The following is a 14,112-nucleotide window of genomic DNA, read 5'->3' as shown; positions in this document are numbered from 1 at the left end:
TTACTATGCAAGAGAGATAGTAATAACGTAAATGTGAACGATCTGTCTTTGCAGTAAAATCTAACAAGCAATACGGTAGCTCGCATGATACGATCTGACGTTATCTTACTTTCTTGAAACAGTGGTCGAAGCAGACGGTAATGACTGACGACTAATTGCGCGATTAAAATTCAGGCACGTACCTTCCAGTTATTCGAAGAATATCTCAACGAGGTTTTTTCTCGGTGACGATTTACATAGATCAAGTTTAATTTAAAAAATAATTAAAAGTGTATTATTCTACGAAAAAGCGTCTAACATGGAATTTTCTCAGAAAAATTTATATGTTTAGAGAAAGATTTTACTTTATCGCATCGTTTATCAATTTTATAATTTAGTTATAAAAGTTATTTCATATAAATATCAGCTAATCTTATGCTATAAATGGCAGACGATATATTTTTATGAGGATGTTTAACTTTGGTTGCATCATGAGAGAACGATAAGATAAAATTGATTATAAATTAGTTTGCATATGTGTGTTTGTACATAGCTATAACCATCGGGAGATAAAAGTTGTTGACACAATCGCAGTGCAGCTTCAATTTTTATAAATAATGTGCCAATTATCGTAAATAAGATTTATCTAATTATAATGATGTGAGATATTTAATACTTTAGCTTGCTTACATACTAGCTGAAATTTTTTACAACATTGTCAGCTAAAGCTCAGTATGTCAGTTTATTCTATTTTAGTGTTATCTTCATTATGTTTCACAGTTCTCTTGTGCTTCTCTTACGGCCCGGTAGTTACGGCACTGCGAGTTGTAGTTCCACAAATTTACTTCCTAGAAGTTCTGTTTGGCTTTATAGATGCCTGATCTTCTAGATCCCTTTATCTGTGAATACTCGAAGTGCCGAGAGACATAGAACAAAGCTGCAATTAACCAATGCAAAAATGATATATCGCGGGCGGTTGCTCGCGAATGAAAGGGAGGCTAGCAGGGACGGACGGGCCACCAGACGAAAAAATTCGGAATATTTATGCTCGGTATTATTAGCGCACGTCGGCGATATCTCGGTGGGCATCGCTAATTAGCCCGCGCGAACGGCGCGGACCTTTCGGCAAACAGTGCTCGCTACTGTCTTCGAAGGTTCTTCGTCGGGTGCAATCAAGATGGTGGCGCCAACCACCCGGCGAGGTCGATTCCGAAACTAATTGCCACGGCTAATTTATCCCAACGACATATACGCACAGAGACGCCATTCTCGGATACCGCGTAATCGCGCTCGCGTAATCACCGCCTAGGAGATCCGCGCGGACGACTTCCTCACGTAGGTGCTCAAACTTGGACGAGGACACTGTGAATCGATCTCGATATTGCAGCTTGATATTTTATTGTCTGCGACCGAACGAGGTAGTTTACTCCCTTCATTTAATTTAATTATACGCTCGATGTTTCACTAATGATACTTTCTGTTCGTGACACCTGATAAAAATTCGATGAAAATAAAAGAACTTGTTACGAAGTTACTTATATTGCTATTGGAATCATTCAAGATCGGAAATTAAATTTATTAAAATTCTGCAAAATCTATTGTACTTTAAAAGTAATTCCGATATAAAAAAGCAACACTCCTGTAAAGAAAGAGTTCATTTTATAATATATTAATTTATACCATATATAATATAAAAATATTGGCTCTATATAGTGATTAAATTTAAACAATAATAAAAATAAAAGCCAATTAAGGGCCAACTGCGGGAGTCGACTCTTAATTGGCTTTCATTATTTATATTAATTTGTATTTAAATTTTTCATGTATTTATGTTTTCGATTTAAACTTTTTTTTATAAGATAAAAAGAGGATTTTTTTTGGAAGAGAGGGCACAGTGGGGAAAATAAATTGTACTGTGTTACGATAATACAATTTATTAAATAAACTCTGATCGTTATGTCTGCTTTACATTTATACAAAATTGGAAAAAAAAGAATCTTCTCCAAAGTATCGAGATTCATTCGTTTTTTTTTTTATTTGCATTCAGCGATGCAAATGCAACCCCATTTCTCGAATAGTATTACTAAGTATTATGTACAAAGTAATTAACGCGCGGTACATTAGTAATATTTACAATTCTATTTACAATAGTTTCCAGCCTTTTCAAGACAGGCGACATTGGCACAAACAAATTTTTCAACAGACTCGGTGAGCCTTCACTTCTTTAAACTAATACTGGAAAATATAAAACCGATGATGAGATTTCTCTTTCTTCCTCTCTCTCTCTCTTCGAGATCATTTTAAGATTGTTTATCAACGCATTGCAATTATGCAATTTTTAAGTCTGCCTTTTTTTGCGTAGCTGAAATTATTCCTCAGATGTGATATTCGATAGATTTTTCGAACGGTTTCTAACCGGTATCGAACATTATTCTTCTCATTCTCTCGTAGGATGCTGAGCGATTGTGTGATGAGGCGTCAACCCGGGATGAGACAGCATTCCAACGGGATAAAGTCCCGCGGGGGTTAAGATCCCCGGGTGCGTGCCGTAGAGCGCCGTGTGATGCTGTCTCACGGCCGACATTCTCAGCTTCTCGATTTCCGCTTCTTGTAAACGTTTCGCCTTGGCACGTCGGTTCTGAAACCAGATCTTTACCTGCAACAATAAATCAATTCTACTTTACAACAACGTATTTAGGGTGATGAGTTCCGACACGATGACTAATACGGGATACGGGTTACTCGCTTTGTGACTATTCTGGCACGACTTAATAATTTGAGATAGAACGACGTTGATATGTACACTGAGAGAAAAATGTCGAAATATTGAGGACCAAATGTTTCTTGTGACATTTTCTTCAATAGTTATTTGTTATAAAAAAATTTATTTGTGAAAACAAAATATATATTTCTGTGAAATATTCTGTGAAATATACTTCTAAAATATATTTCTGTAAAATATACCTTATTTAAAGAGATAACATTCACTGTGCGAAAAAATAAATAATTTATTTGCTAGAAATAAAGCATTTAATTCGCCTTATTTAAATAAACCATTTATTAGAGAAAAATACTTAAAATTTTTCAATGGGAAATAGCGTATATTTTACTCCAAATATTTTATTCCTAAGAAATAAACTAATTAATAAGAAAAATTAAATTTTTTATTTATTTAATAGAAATATATATTTTGTTTTTACAAATAAATTTTTTTATAACAAATAAATATGAAAGAAAACATTGTAAGAAATATTTGGTTCTCAATACTTTGATATTTTTCTCTCAGTGCAATTTTTAAATTCGTACGCGTTGCGGATGAGTATGTAATGTTATATATTATACATTATTAATGTTGTATATTATGCACAAGAAATACATATTAAAAAATAACTAAATACACAAAGTAATTTTAAACAAAATATAGAAAATAATTTATTTTCAAATTTGGAATTAATACAGACCAAAAAGTTTGTTGAATACCAGTAATAAAGTCTGAATCTATATTAATATTATAATTAGGGGAGAGAGAGAGAGAGAGAGAGAGAGAGAGAGAGAGAGAGAGAGAGAGAGAGAGAGAGAGAGAGCTGTATCAGCACAAAATTTGTTCGACATTAATTTGGAGTGTAATGGAAATAAATTTTATCAGTTTTATGGAATCGCGTAATTTTGTATAATTTTGTTCGACTGTTGGAACTCGCAACACGAGCGTTTGGCATCGCATGTAAAATCTTTAAAATAAACTGGAAGACAGAGGACATTAAATGCAATTTAAATGTCACTTTCGTCGTATAATTCTGGCAAACGACGTCTTGATACACCGCGATAAAGTTGAAGAGAGGAACTGATAAATAATCCGCGATATCGTGGCGACGGATCTGCGGCTATAAACGAACTGTTAATCCTCATTGCAATTTTATCGTCTATCTTAATCGAATAACTGACGCAGTTGTTGCCGGATCGTTTCGGAGCAGCAGCCCGCGCGGAAATGAGCTCGCGCTCGCCGTGCGTGTTCGTTCGTACGTACGTGCGAAGGCACGCGAAATGCGTTTCGGAAATCGTTGCCAGAGAATCGGGATCTCAGCCGGAGATAATTGGCCGGTCATCGCGTGCTATCGCGGAACGCGTTTCAAGCAATTTGTAGTCTATTAATAAAATTATTGTCCTTTTTGCCTTGTATCGCCGGCTCGGGTAGCGCGCATTTACGCGCGCTAATTACCGCGCATCTGGCAGCGCTGTACGGTTACCACACTATGTTCTGAGAGAAATGCACCGACTGTTTTGACTCGTGAATAGTATCCGGCTCCGAGAAAATAAAAGTGGCGAAAGATGTGGGGAGTATATACCGCCAGTGCCAGTTTGAGATTCTAGCGGACGCCGCAGGAAATCAGCCGTCGCGCCGCATCTCGAAGAAATTACGATTTTACAGCGAATCGGACACTAGTGTATCAATGTATTAATTTTACATAACGACATAAACCATTTACGATTTTCGTTATAAAGTACTCTAAACTTTAATTCTTCTGACAAATTATCTCGATGAAGCCTTGTAAAAATACTTATAATAACAATCTATATAATAATCTACAATAAATGATCAATAAATTAAAAATGAAAGTGATGGTAATAGAATAATCGTCGATAAAAGTTGAGCAAGTCGATAGGTTATTTGCTAGTTAATAAACATTTGCGAAATCACGTTGGTATCTCATACAAAAGATTAAAGAAATTGACTCTTAAAAAAGAAGCAACCATGCTTTGAATGCATGTAAGCTAACGCTTTATTAGCAAATTTATGGTTATATATATTTATATTTATAAACTTAAAAGTTTCGGAGCGAATGCCAGTGTCTGTTAAGAGTAATCTGACATCAAATTTAGACATTCCATCAAGCATACGCGTATGCGAAACAATAACAGTAGATTTTTACCTGTGTCTCCGTAAGGTGCAGCGACGATGAGAACTCTGCCCTCTCGGCGACGCTCAAGTATTGCCTCTCTCTGAACTTCTTCTCGAGGGCTAGCAACTGCTGGGTCGTGAAGGGCGTTCTGGGCTTTCGGTTTGGCTTGTGCTTCCTCAGGTTGCATTTAATCTTAGCTGGCTCGCCGTTCTCTGAAAGAAAAAAAACAGAGGAACACGCTTTCAGTCGAAGTGCATGTTGCGCACGAGAACAGCGAGGAGCATTATGCTCGTACGAACAAACTGACGGACAGATAGTTCTCTCTCGAAGGTGTTCCGCGGGATAGGTAGGCCAACGGAGGAAAGGGCCCCGAGACCGCAATGTCCCGTTTTTGTCGGCCTCGAACCGGCGGAATAGCCCGGCGAGGGCAAGCGCGTCTTTTTAGGGTGCAATTCATAATTTTTCCGTCGGAACGGCGCCGCAAACTGGCCTCATTACTTTTTTGCCGGCCGACCGCAAAATTCCGGCCGCGAATTGTTTCTACACGGCCGGGCCGCGGCTACCGCTCGCATAAGAGTGCCGATCGTAACGCCTGCCTCGCGCGAAGGAAGACGTCGTTGGCGAGCTTGATATTCTTCGCTCGCTGTTTAGAAAAAGACATCGGTTAATTGCGCGTATATGATTTTTTGGTGGTTAACGTTGCGTTATTTTGCTAGCCGTAATCATAGTAAAATCTTGTATATTCAACAGAAGCATATTAATATACTCGTTTCTTTGGATAATTCTGGATTTTATTAGTACCGATTTGCTAGATTTACATAGATAATACCTTAATCGGGAAAGAAATCCCGTGAAATTCTTAAAGTGTGTTACATTACAAGATTTATATGATGCAGACAAAAAATTCTTTTCTATTACTTTTATAAATTTATTTAGAAATTAATACGAAAATTTTATGCGCGCGCTTCTTTAATTTATAATATCAGTATATATAATATTATTATTATTAAATTAGTATACAAGATTTTAAAACTTTTAAATTATTTCCCAATAAAATCTAAATCAATTATTATTTTATTTAAATTCTATAGTATATAGGAGAGGAAATAATGTGGATATATTTAATATATATTTTAAATGTCTATAACAACTGTCAATATATAGAAAATATCATCTATGCTTCCACGCTGCGTTCAGATTGATCTACAGAGCAAAAAGGAATACGGGGAGTCCGGTATCGGAATATATCGGTTATATTCCTCGAGATTTGTCTCGAGACAATTGACAGATTTGTAGAGCGGAGGTGAACAGCTTCTGTACCGAAACAGCAAGCCGAGATCACGATGAGACAAAAGGCCACATCGTCGTTGTCTTGACAGTTGCCGTTTCTGAATTTCAAATTCGTCGTCGGAACCGCCCTTCGCTCGCCTTGCCTCGTCTTGTTCTCCTCGTTCCTCCCTGTCGTCGCTCCAAGATTCTCTACGCATCAGCCTGGACTTATAGCACAGTAGTATGCGTCATACTCTATCCTACTTTGGAATTGTCCTTTGTATACGTTCCTCACCGCTCGCTAAGGGTTCCAATTAGTCTCGGCATCTGGTGATCTCTTCGCGTCGCGGGGCCACCAAAAACACGGAGGCCGATTTCAATCCGGAGCTACTGATCGGGAATGTGCATTCGAAATAATTAGCTGATTCCGACGAGATAAGCGTGTTCCACGAATGCAACGATCATCGGATGTAGTGCAAAACTGGAAAGGGAGGAACGTGAAGGTTTGGTGTCTTTTATTGCATTGCATAACCGAAAGGATTAACGTTCTTGATATAATCATGTTTGATTTCCATTTCCAGATACTATGCTTGTATATTGGTAATATGCTGTGTCTTTTAAACAAGAATTTTATTAAAATATTTATACAAATACGCGCTCGCGCTTGTGTGTGTGTGTATCATATTTTTATTTAAAAAAACACGAGCCTTTTTATAATATAATAGATGCAACTATAGGATTTAAAAAATAAGAAAAAATTTATTTTAAAAAACTTTAAATTTTTTAAACATAAATATTTTAAAATAAATTTTTATATTTAAAATATTTTTACATTTGAAATATGTAAATTAAAACATTTTAATTTTTGCGTTATATATAATTTAGCGAAAATATATAATGCATATTTTTTAAACGCTATAATTCGAAAGCAATATTTTCGAATAAATTGAGCATTACTTATTTAAATGTTTGTATAATTTACAGATGACTAAACTTAAAGATAAACTATCTAAACTTTGAAAGACTTGTACCATCGGTAATTTTTTTTTTACGGTACAGAATCACTTATTTAAGATAATCACGATAAAAGAACGGTAGCGTAAAACTTTGAAGGGGTGCGCCGATCTGTGAAAATACCCTCTACGAGAGTTCATATTTCAGAATTATGGCATTTTACCCGTATCATATATTTCACATAGGGATCTTATTTTAGAATTTTATGTTTATAACAGAACACAAGTGTAGCTATTTTTATTCTCGCAATGAATTTTTTTTGTGCATATCTGTATTTCTAAATATATATAGATATTAATGGTTGATTATATATTATTAATATATATGTTTAATTATATATTTTAATGTTTAAATTTCTAAATGACTGCTCTTAGATATATTAAGTGCAATGTGTAAATGTAATTATTACGTACAAATTAATCTATGATAATTGAAGAATTTGTAGAAAATTGATGATAAAAAATTCACTCAATTGTTATATCAAAAACTGATTGTAAATAAAAACTTTTACATTAAAAAGAAACTTCCAAAAAGCTATTTACAGAATAGTTAACATATAGAGACAAAACAGTTAATTAAATTTGGTAGTAAAAGTGATTAAATGTTTATGTGAAGACCATCAAGGTTTTATTGCGTAACAATATTAAATAAATATTTGACTTATCATTTATAGAAGCGTCCTTTCATAACAGTCATTTATTAAAGCGAGAATGCGTGAGAATTGTTTGGACTAGTCGAGCGACGGTAGGCTATCGTTCCGCAGCTGAAGTGATTGTTAGAGACTCCGTATTTATTTTTCGATTATTTGATTTATTTTGGGACGTCTTTCTGTGATAATTACCCATTGTTTCGTGAAAAAGTAAAATGAGCAAAAATGAGTAATTAAGTTCAAGTCTGTGTTTTTAGTTAGTTTTGTGATGAGGCAAAATGACGACGTAAATTGCCTCTTTAACAATCGTCTTTTCGTAATCCGCAAATCATTTAATTAATTATCACCAAAGATAATTTATTTATTGCAGTCGTGTCAAATAGTTAAAAAATATATTATATGTCAATTAATACTAATTATTCATATTAAAACTATAGAGATTTACGATTTCAAAACTTGTAAAAAATTACTTTGATAAACTAAGTAATAAGTTGTTATAAGCTGTTGAAGTATTGAGTTGTAAAACCGTAAACAGAAAATACATTTGCGTGATTTTACCACGAGACAGCCTTCTATAAAGCTTATGTTTTCAGAATATCATCACGTTCAACATTACGTATCGATAAGGAGTAAAGTTGTCTGGATTCTAGCATCGAGAAATTGCCACCCGTAAACCGCATCTGTAACCGCGTAATTGCTTTAGCCGCAATGAACCATGAAAAGAATCTATCGAGAAACACAAGGGCGATTGGCACTCCGCCAAGGCTCAAAGACAATCGCAAACACAATTGTCGTGATATGGCCAAATACTTGACTCCTCGAAATTAACGTTAGAACGATTAAATGATTAATGAACTATTTACGAAATGATTAACTATTTAAGACAATTCTTATTTGGAACATAGAAGAAAATGAGATTTCTCTCGCGAATGTCCTTTTTTTCTCTCATTTTAGAGTATCATCAATGTGCAGATTAAAATCTTTAAATATATATGGGGACGCATAAAGTTAGTTTATTTCGAATTAATTTCTTAGCGTTGAGATATTTTAAAGGAAAAACATATAAGTGGCTAAAAAAGTCTTACCGTTTAGAGGAGCATGATGAGAGAAGTGAGAGGGGAAGAATGTAGCAGTGGCCGCGGCCGCTGCGGCCGCCGCGGCGGCTGCAGCTGCATTTTGATGTCCGCCGCCCCAGACTGCAGGGTGAAGACTAGGCGGGATCTCTGGGATACCGCTGATGGTGGCAAAACCGCCGAGATAGGCCGGTGTCGGCCTAACTGGAGTCGGGCTGGACGGATGCTGATGCTGAAGGTCCTCCACGTCAACCAGTCTGCTTTCGTCGTCCTCTTCGATATCGTCCGTTTCTGAACACCTCGAGCGGGCCTCACCGTGGGAGCTGCTTCTCGGTGACTGCGAGCCGGCATCCTGGTGATTGCCGATGATCTTCGGAGACGAGGAACATCCTACCATGGGTTCTGGTGTAGAACTGGCGTCGGTGGACGGATGCACGCGATAGTCCACGCTACCACAGGTCGATCGTCTGCCGGGTGACTCGACATTGCAGGCATAATCGATTGCCTCGGGATATCTCGGTGGTGTTCTGGACTCTGAAGTATTGTGAGGGGAGATGCAATGAATTAATCTAGCTTCTTGATTAAGATTGGGCGACGATGCCAAAGTATATCTTGACGTTTTGAAGTCGCACGGATGTTTCAACATACGAGGCTCCTGTCGAATCGACGCGTACGAGACGATCGGCGACGATCTGGGCGATGTTAGAATCGCAGAATCTTGCCTCGCCGTAGGTTCCGTCTTTCTGGTATCCGCCAGCAGAGCCGCGACGGAGAAGCTTAATCGAGCCGGTTTAGGACTTGCCTGCAACGCCTGAGCCTCGTCTGACGAGTCCGGACCGGTTGATGCAGGCGTCACCGGCGAGGTCATCCTTATTACTGTCATTCTTAGATGTCGATCGGTCACGCTCCGTTTCGATTAGCACTGCTTGATTTCGCAATGACGAATGCTTCGATATTTCCAATTCTAAACAAAAGCTATTTGCTCATTCCGCGACGAACCAGAAGCTCGACGATGATTCACTGCTTCACGATTGATTCCTCACTGACTCGCGCATGGTCCTTTACCCGGAACCCGGAATCCGGAGTTTGTTAACGGTTAGCTCCAGAGAAGGACGCGCGCGTGGCACATCGATCACACCACCAGGGATAATCGCTCGACGTTTGACAGTTCTCGTGGATCAATGATCGTTGACCAGCAGCTCTGGATAGCCTCTAGCCAAGCCGAGCTCTCCGTGTGGACTGAGTTTGACCGCTCAGCCAGCACCGCCCTGATTTTTCCTTTTGCCTCCGGCTAAGCGCTTGTGGTGGGGTCGAACGCTCGTCGACGGAAGAGAGGTCTCTTCGTGGAAGTGGGGAATCCGGACGGTAGAGCGAGAAGGAGAGGATCAGAATGGGGCGAGGCTGGCAACTACTAACGGGGGCATTCCTCGCGACGCTCCGCCCCTGTGGCTGGGACTCAGGAGCAGGCGGAATTATCTATACAGCGATTTTTGTGCCGAGGGATAAGTTTCTCTTGTGCAAATGCGACGTGCCGTCACGGAGCGGGAACGGGGCGCGGTAAGGGGGACGGCGACGAGGGAAAGATTTAATCGCCACTCGCTTTACTATGTCGGAGACGGTAATGAGCGCAATTGAGCAATTAGGCGGGGTGATTAAGATTGAAAAAAAAAATTAAGAGCGCGGATGAGATAGTTTTCAATTGTCGTTGCGCTGAATGACACCGATAAAGCGAAGAGATCATGCTCTTTAATCGATACGAAGCATCGTTGTGAAAGCAAAGTAAAAACATCCCCAAAAAAACTTTGATTTTTATATCGCGCTACGTTTCTCAGAAATACTTTGTTAATTAATCATTTACTTAACAATTTGTGATAGGGAATTTAATTATGAATTAAGATAATACTTTAACATATAACATTATTTTTAATATATTTACAAGGAAAGACGAGATTGTTTGTTGTGCAATTAATTTTTACTCAACAGATTTCATTTGAAGCAAAAGTCGGGATTCATGATTTTAAATTCAGCAAAGAACTTGCCTTTAGAAATTAATACACTATTGAACTTTATTATCATTTTTGCTAAATTAATAAGCGATTATTTGCGTACGTCGGTCTCAATTAATTTTGACGTAATTATTATAATTTTCCAAGATAAATGCCATAATTATTATAAATACGATTTAAAGTATAACGCATTAAATATAAATCAAGTCGTAAATGTAAATCAATTAAGTCGTAAAAATGAAATCGTGATCCCAACAAATATGCGAGACGCGAAAGTATGAGAATTTCTGAAATTTTGGCCGTGTCTTTCCGGTTCAGTACGGCGATACAGTTTGCTCGCGCATATAGGTAGACATATCGATTCGCAGTCGAACGTCAACCCCTCTCAGTCTCGAGACTTCCCTCTCAACGTTCAGCCCCTAAATCGAGCCGTCGCATCCTCGCTCCGCGTCGCCGCATGTCGGGAGAGATTTTTGGGGTTCGTCCGTGGTGCTCGTTTGTTCTGACGGTGCGCTGAGATTCCATCGTCGCGCACCCGTCCGTCATATTTACGGTGGCTCCGTCACGTAACTTTGCGATAAGCAAAAACAAATGAGTCCCGATAGGGGTGCCGATAAAGCACCCGTCGTACCCACCGAATAAAACCTCGCGGACGTTCTTCCATTTTCACGGAATTGGCTGGTGCCGTAAATTTCATCGCGCGGAAATCCGCGCGGCGTCTATTTTCGTCGCTTTATCGGAATCGATGCCGAATTCCGAAAACGTATCGCGCCCCAGCGCGAACAAGTTTATATCGTTACTTTATTCGTAACTTGATCTCTACTAGGCAAAAGAATATCGGGACGACAATGCACTTTTGTTTCATCTTAATAAAGACAGACGAAGTTATTAATAACGAATAAAAATTTTGTGAAAAATATATTTTTTCGGTATAAAACAAATGCCCGAGTGTCTCTCAGGGATTATTTTAGTTATTATATGTAGAATGCTTTGTGACATTTGATGATACTGGTCTATAACAGCTTCAACTAGAATAGAAATATAGATAATGCATTGTTTAGTTGTCTTTCTAAGAAATTGTTATACTTGTCCGTCGATATCATCACAGATGCGTTTTCGCGTTATACATAACGAGTAAGTATATAAGATTCGTGATTCGCCGCCGGTTAACTTCTTCCTAGCAGCTAAATCGGTAGACTTACAACAACGCGATATTACGTTAGCTGCACGCTCGGCAATCGGGAAGAAATCACGTCGGCAATAAAGAGGCTCATAAACTCCCGTAACAAAGCACTTCGCTATCTTTCGTTACTCGGGGCATTAATGTTTACAGGCCATTGACTTTTAAATTCGCTTCCGTGAGCATATCTATCCCGTTGTCCTCCCAAGATAAATTTGCGTGTCCGATTGGGGAGGTCATAACTTCGTGCTCGTGGATTGACTTTTAAAAAATTAATTATAGTATTCATCGGAGTATTCCGAAAATATTTAAATTGTCAAAAACGTTTTTTGTTATGGAGAGGATTCTCTTTTATTCTCAAACTCATGGTAGTTGTGGAATAACATGCATTTTAAAGAAGAGGAATTTTACTGAATTTCATTAAAAGTAAAATGCTCCATGTTGTCCTATGATTATCATAATAAGAGTAAATTCTAAAAATATTTCTCTCCATGCACGTGTCATTTTGCAAAGAATTTTTGATACTAAGATAATTAAATAAATGAAAATTATATCGACTTTATATTTAATTTTCTTAAAAAGAATACAAGAAACACACCGTGTTAAAACATGTGTGATCACATCCTGATAACATCTTAAATAAACTAGCTACCGTGTGTGTTCATCATTACGATGTAATCTTTCGCAGGAAACGAGTGTTTTTGATTAGAGCACATCGTGACGGTAGGATCGTCGTTATTAAACATCGTCTTCCCAATAATTAAGGAGGACACGAGCGAGATCGGGAGATGCCACTGGTGCGGGATGGAGAAGGATGAGCTAATTTGGATGGTTACCAAGGCAAACGATACGTTAAATAGATAGGACGGGGTAAGCGGTGGGGAACCCGACATAATGAGGACCACCCGCTAGCACCGTAAGACCTACTCGGTACACGTACTCGGTGTATCGCAAAATTTCATTTAAACCTTCAACCGTCGTTTGTTGCAAACATTTTACATCTAATACTGATACAATCGTTGATAATCTTAATTCTGTCATAAATTAGAGTATAATACTGATGAAAGTAATGCTACTATAAGTAAATTTTCACCCAGGTGTTAATTCAGGTTCAGTACAGTTTTTGTTGTAAAAATTTTTATAATTTACAATAATATTTGATAAGATGTTTTGTGTAATAGTGTTATTTCAAATATTTCAATACTTTACAACACCTTGCTGTAAAGTAGAAAAATCTAACAAAATTCTTTGAAATGTAGAAAAAATTCTTAACTATGTGAATAAATTTTTACCTAGAGTTATTATTGTTAGAAAAATATGAGTAGGGCTGTACAGTTAATATAAATAATTTTTTATACGTAATTAATTTATAAGTATATCTATACCTATTAATATCAAGAAATCTGCGAATTAGTTTGAGAAAAGATTAAGTTCAATTTCATTTAGAGATAATGTAAATATACATAAATACTATTTTGTGTGTACACATTAATATTCTATAAAATTACAAATAATTAAAAAACTGAGGTATACACACACACACACACACACACACACACACACACACACACACACACATACGAGTGACGTAGCATCGAGACACCCTATACGTGCAACTTGCCACGAGTTGGCTGTTAATTATTAGCGAGCCGCTATATTGAGCATGAAAACAGTATTTCTTTTGGGCAGAGAAGATTCAAGTCAAATTGGCGTTAAAATTGCAATCACGGTGGTCCGTCTTTCTCGCTTCGCCCCGCTCCATCAGCTCGTTCCTCGTTTCCTCTCGTCCACAGAATTAGATCGTCTATTCTCAGAGAAAACGCGCACGCTCACTGCTCAGCTCTAATAGCCGTTTAGAGGGTTAATTTCTCTTGGAGAGAAAAAAAGAATCTGGTCATGGGAGTGTGCTCTTGCGCTTTTTGCAGTTGATGCGCCACTTATATTACGATGATGAATATCGAGCGAGTCAGAAAAACAATTTTACTCATGAAACATGTAGATTTAAAAAAGTGGAAGGAATTTAAATAGTATTTTATACGTTTGA

General features: G+C 37.6%; 1 protein-coding gene across 1 annotated transcript; it reads right to left on the bottom strand.

Moving 5' to 3' along the window:
* Positions 1-1,897: 1,897 nt before the first annotated feature.
* On the bottom strand, positions 1,898-11,347 carry LOC105834887 (muscle segmentation homeobox). The gene is made up of 3 exons (XM_012677716.3): positions 8,895-11,347; positions 4,908-5,089; positions 1,898-2,635 (listed from the first exon to the last, which is right to left on the bottom strand). The coding sequence occupies exons 1-3, from the start codon at positions 9,763-9,765 to the stop codon at positions 2,417-2,419; spliced, it is 1,272 nt and encodes a 423-aa protein (XP_012533170.1). The 5' UTR covers positions 9,766-11,347; the 3' UTR covers positions 1,898-2,416.
* Between the last annotated feature and the right edge of the window lie 2,765 nt (positions 11,348-14,112).

The sequence above is a fragment of the Monomorium pharaonis genome, chromosome 4 (genome assembly GCF_013373865.1).
Source record: "Monomorium pharaonis isolate MP-MQ-018 chromosome 4, ASM1337386v2, whole genome shotgun sequence".
NCBI lineage: Eukaryota > Metazoa > Arthropoda > Insecta > Hymenoptera > Formicidae > Monomorium > Monomorium pharaonis.
This window is presented reverse-complemented; position numbering and strand designations above follow the sequence as displayed.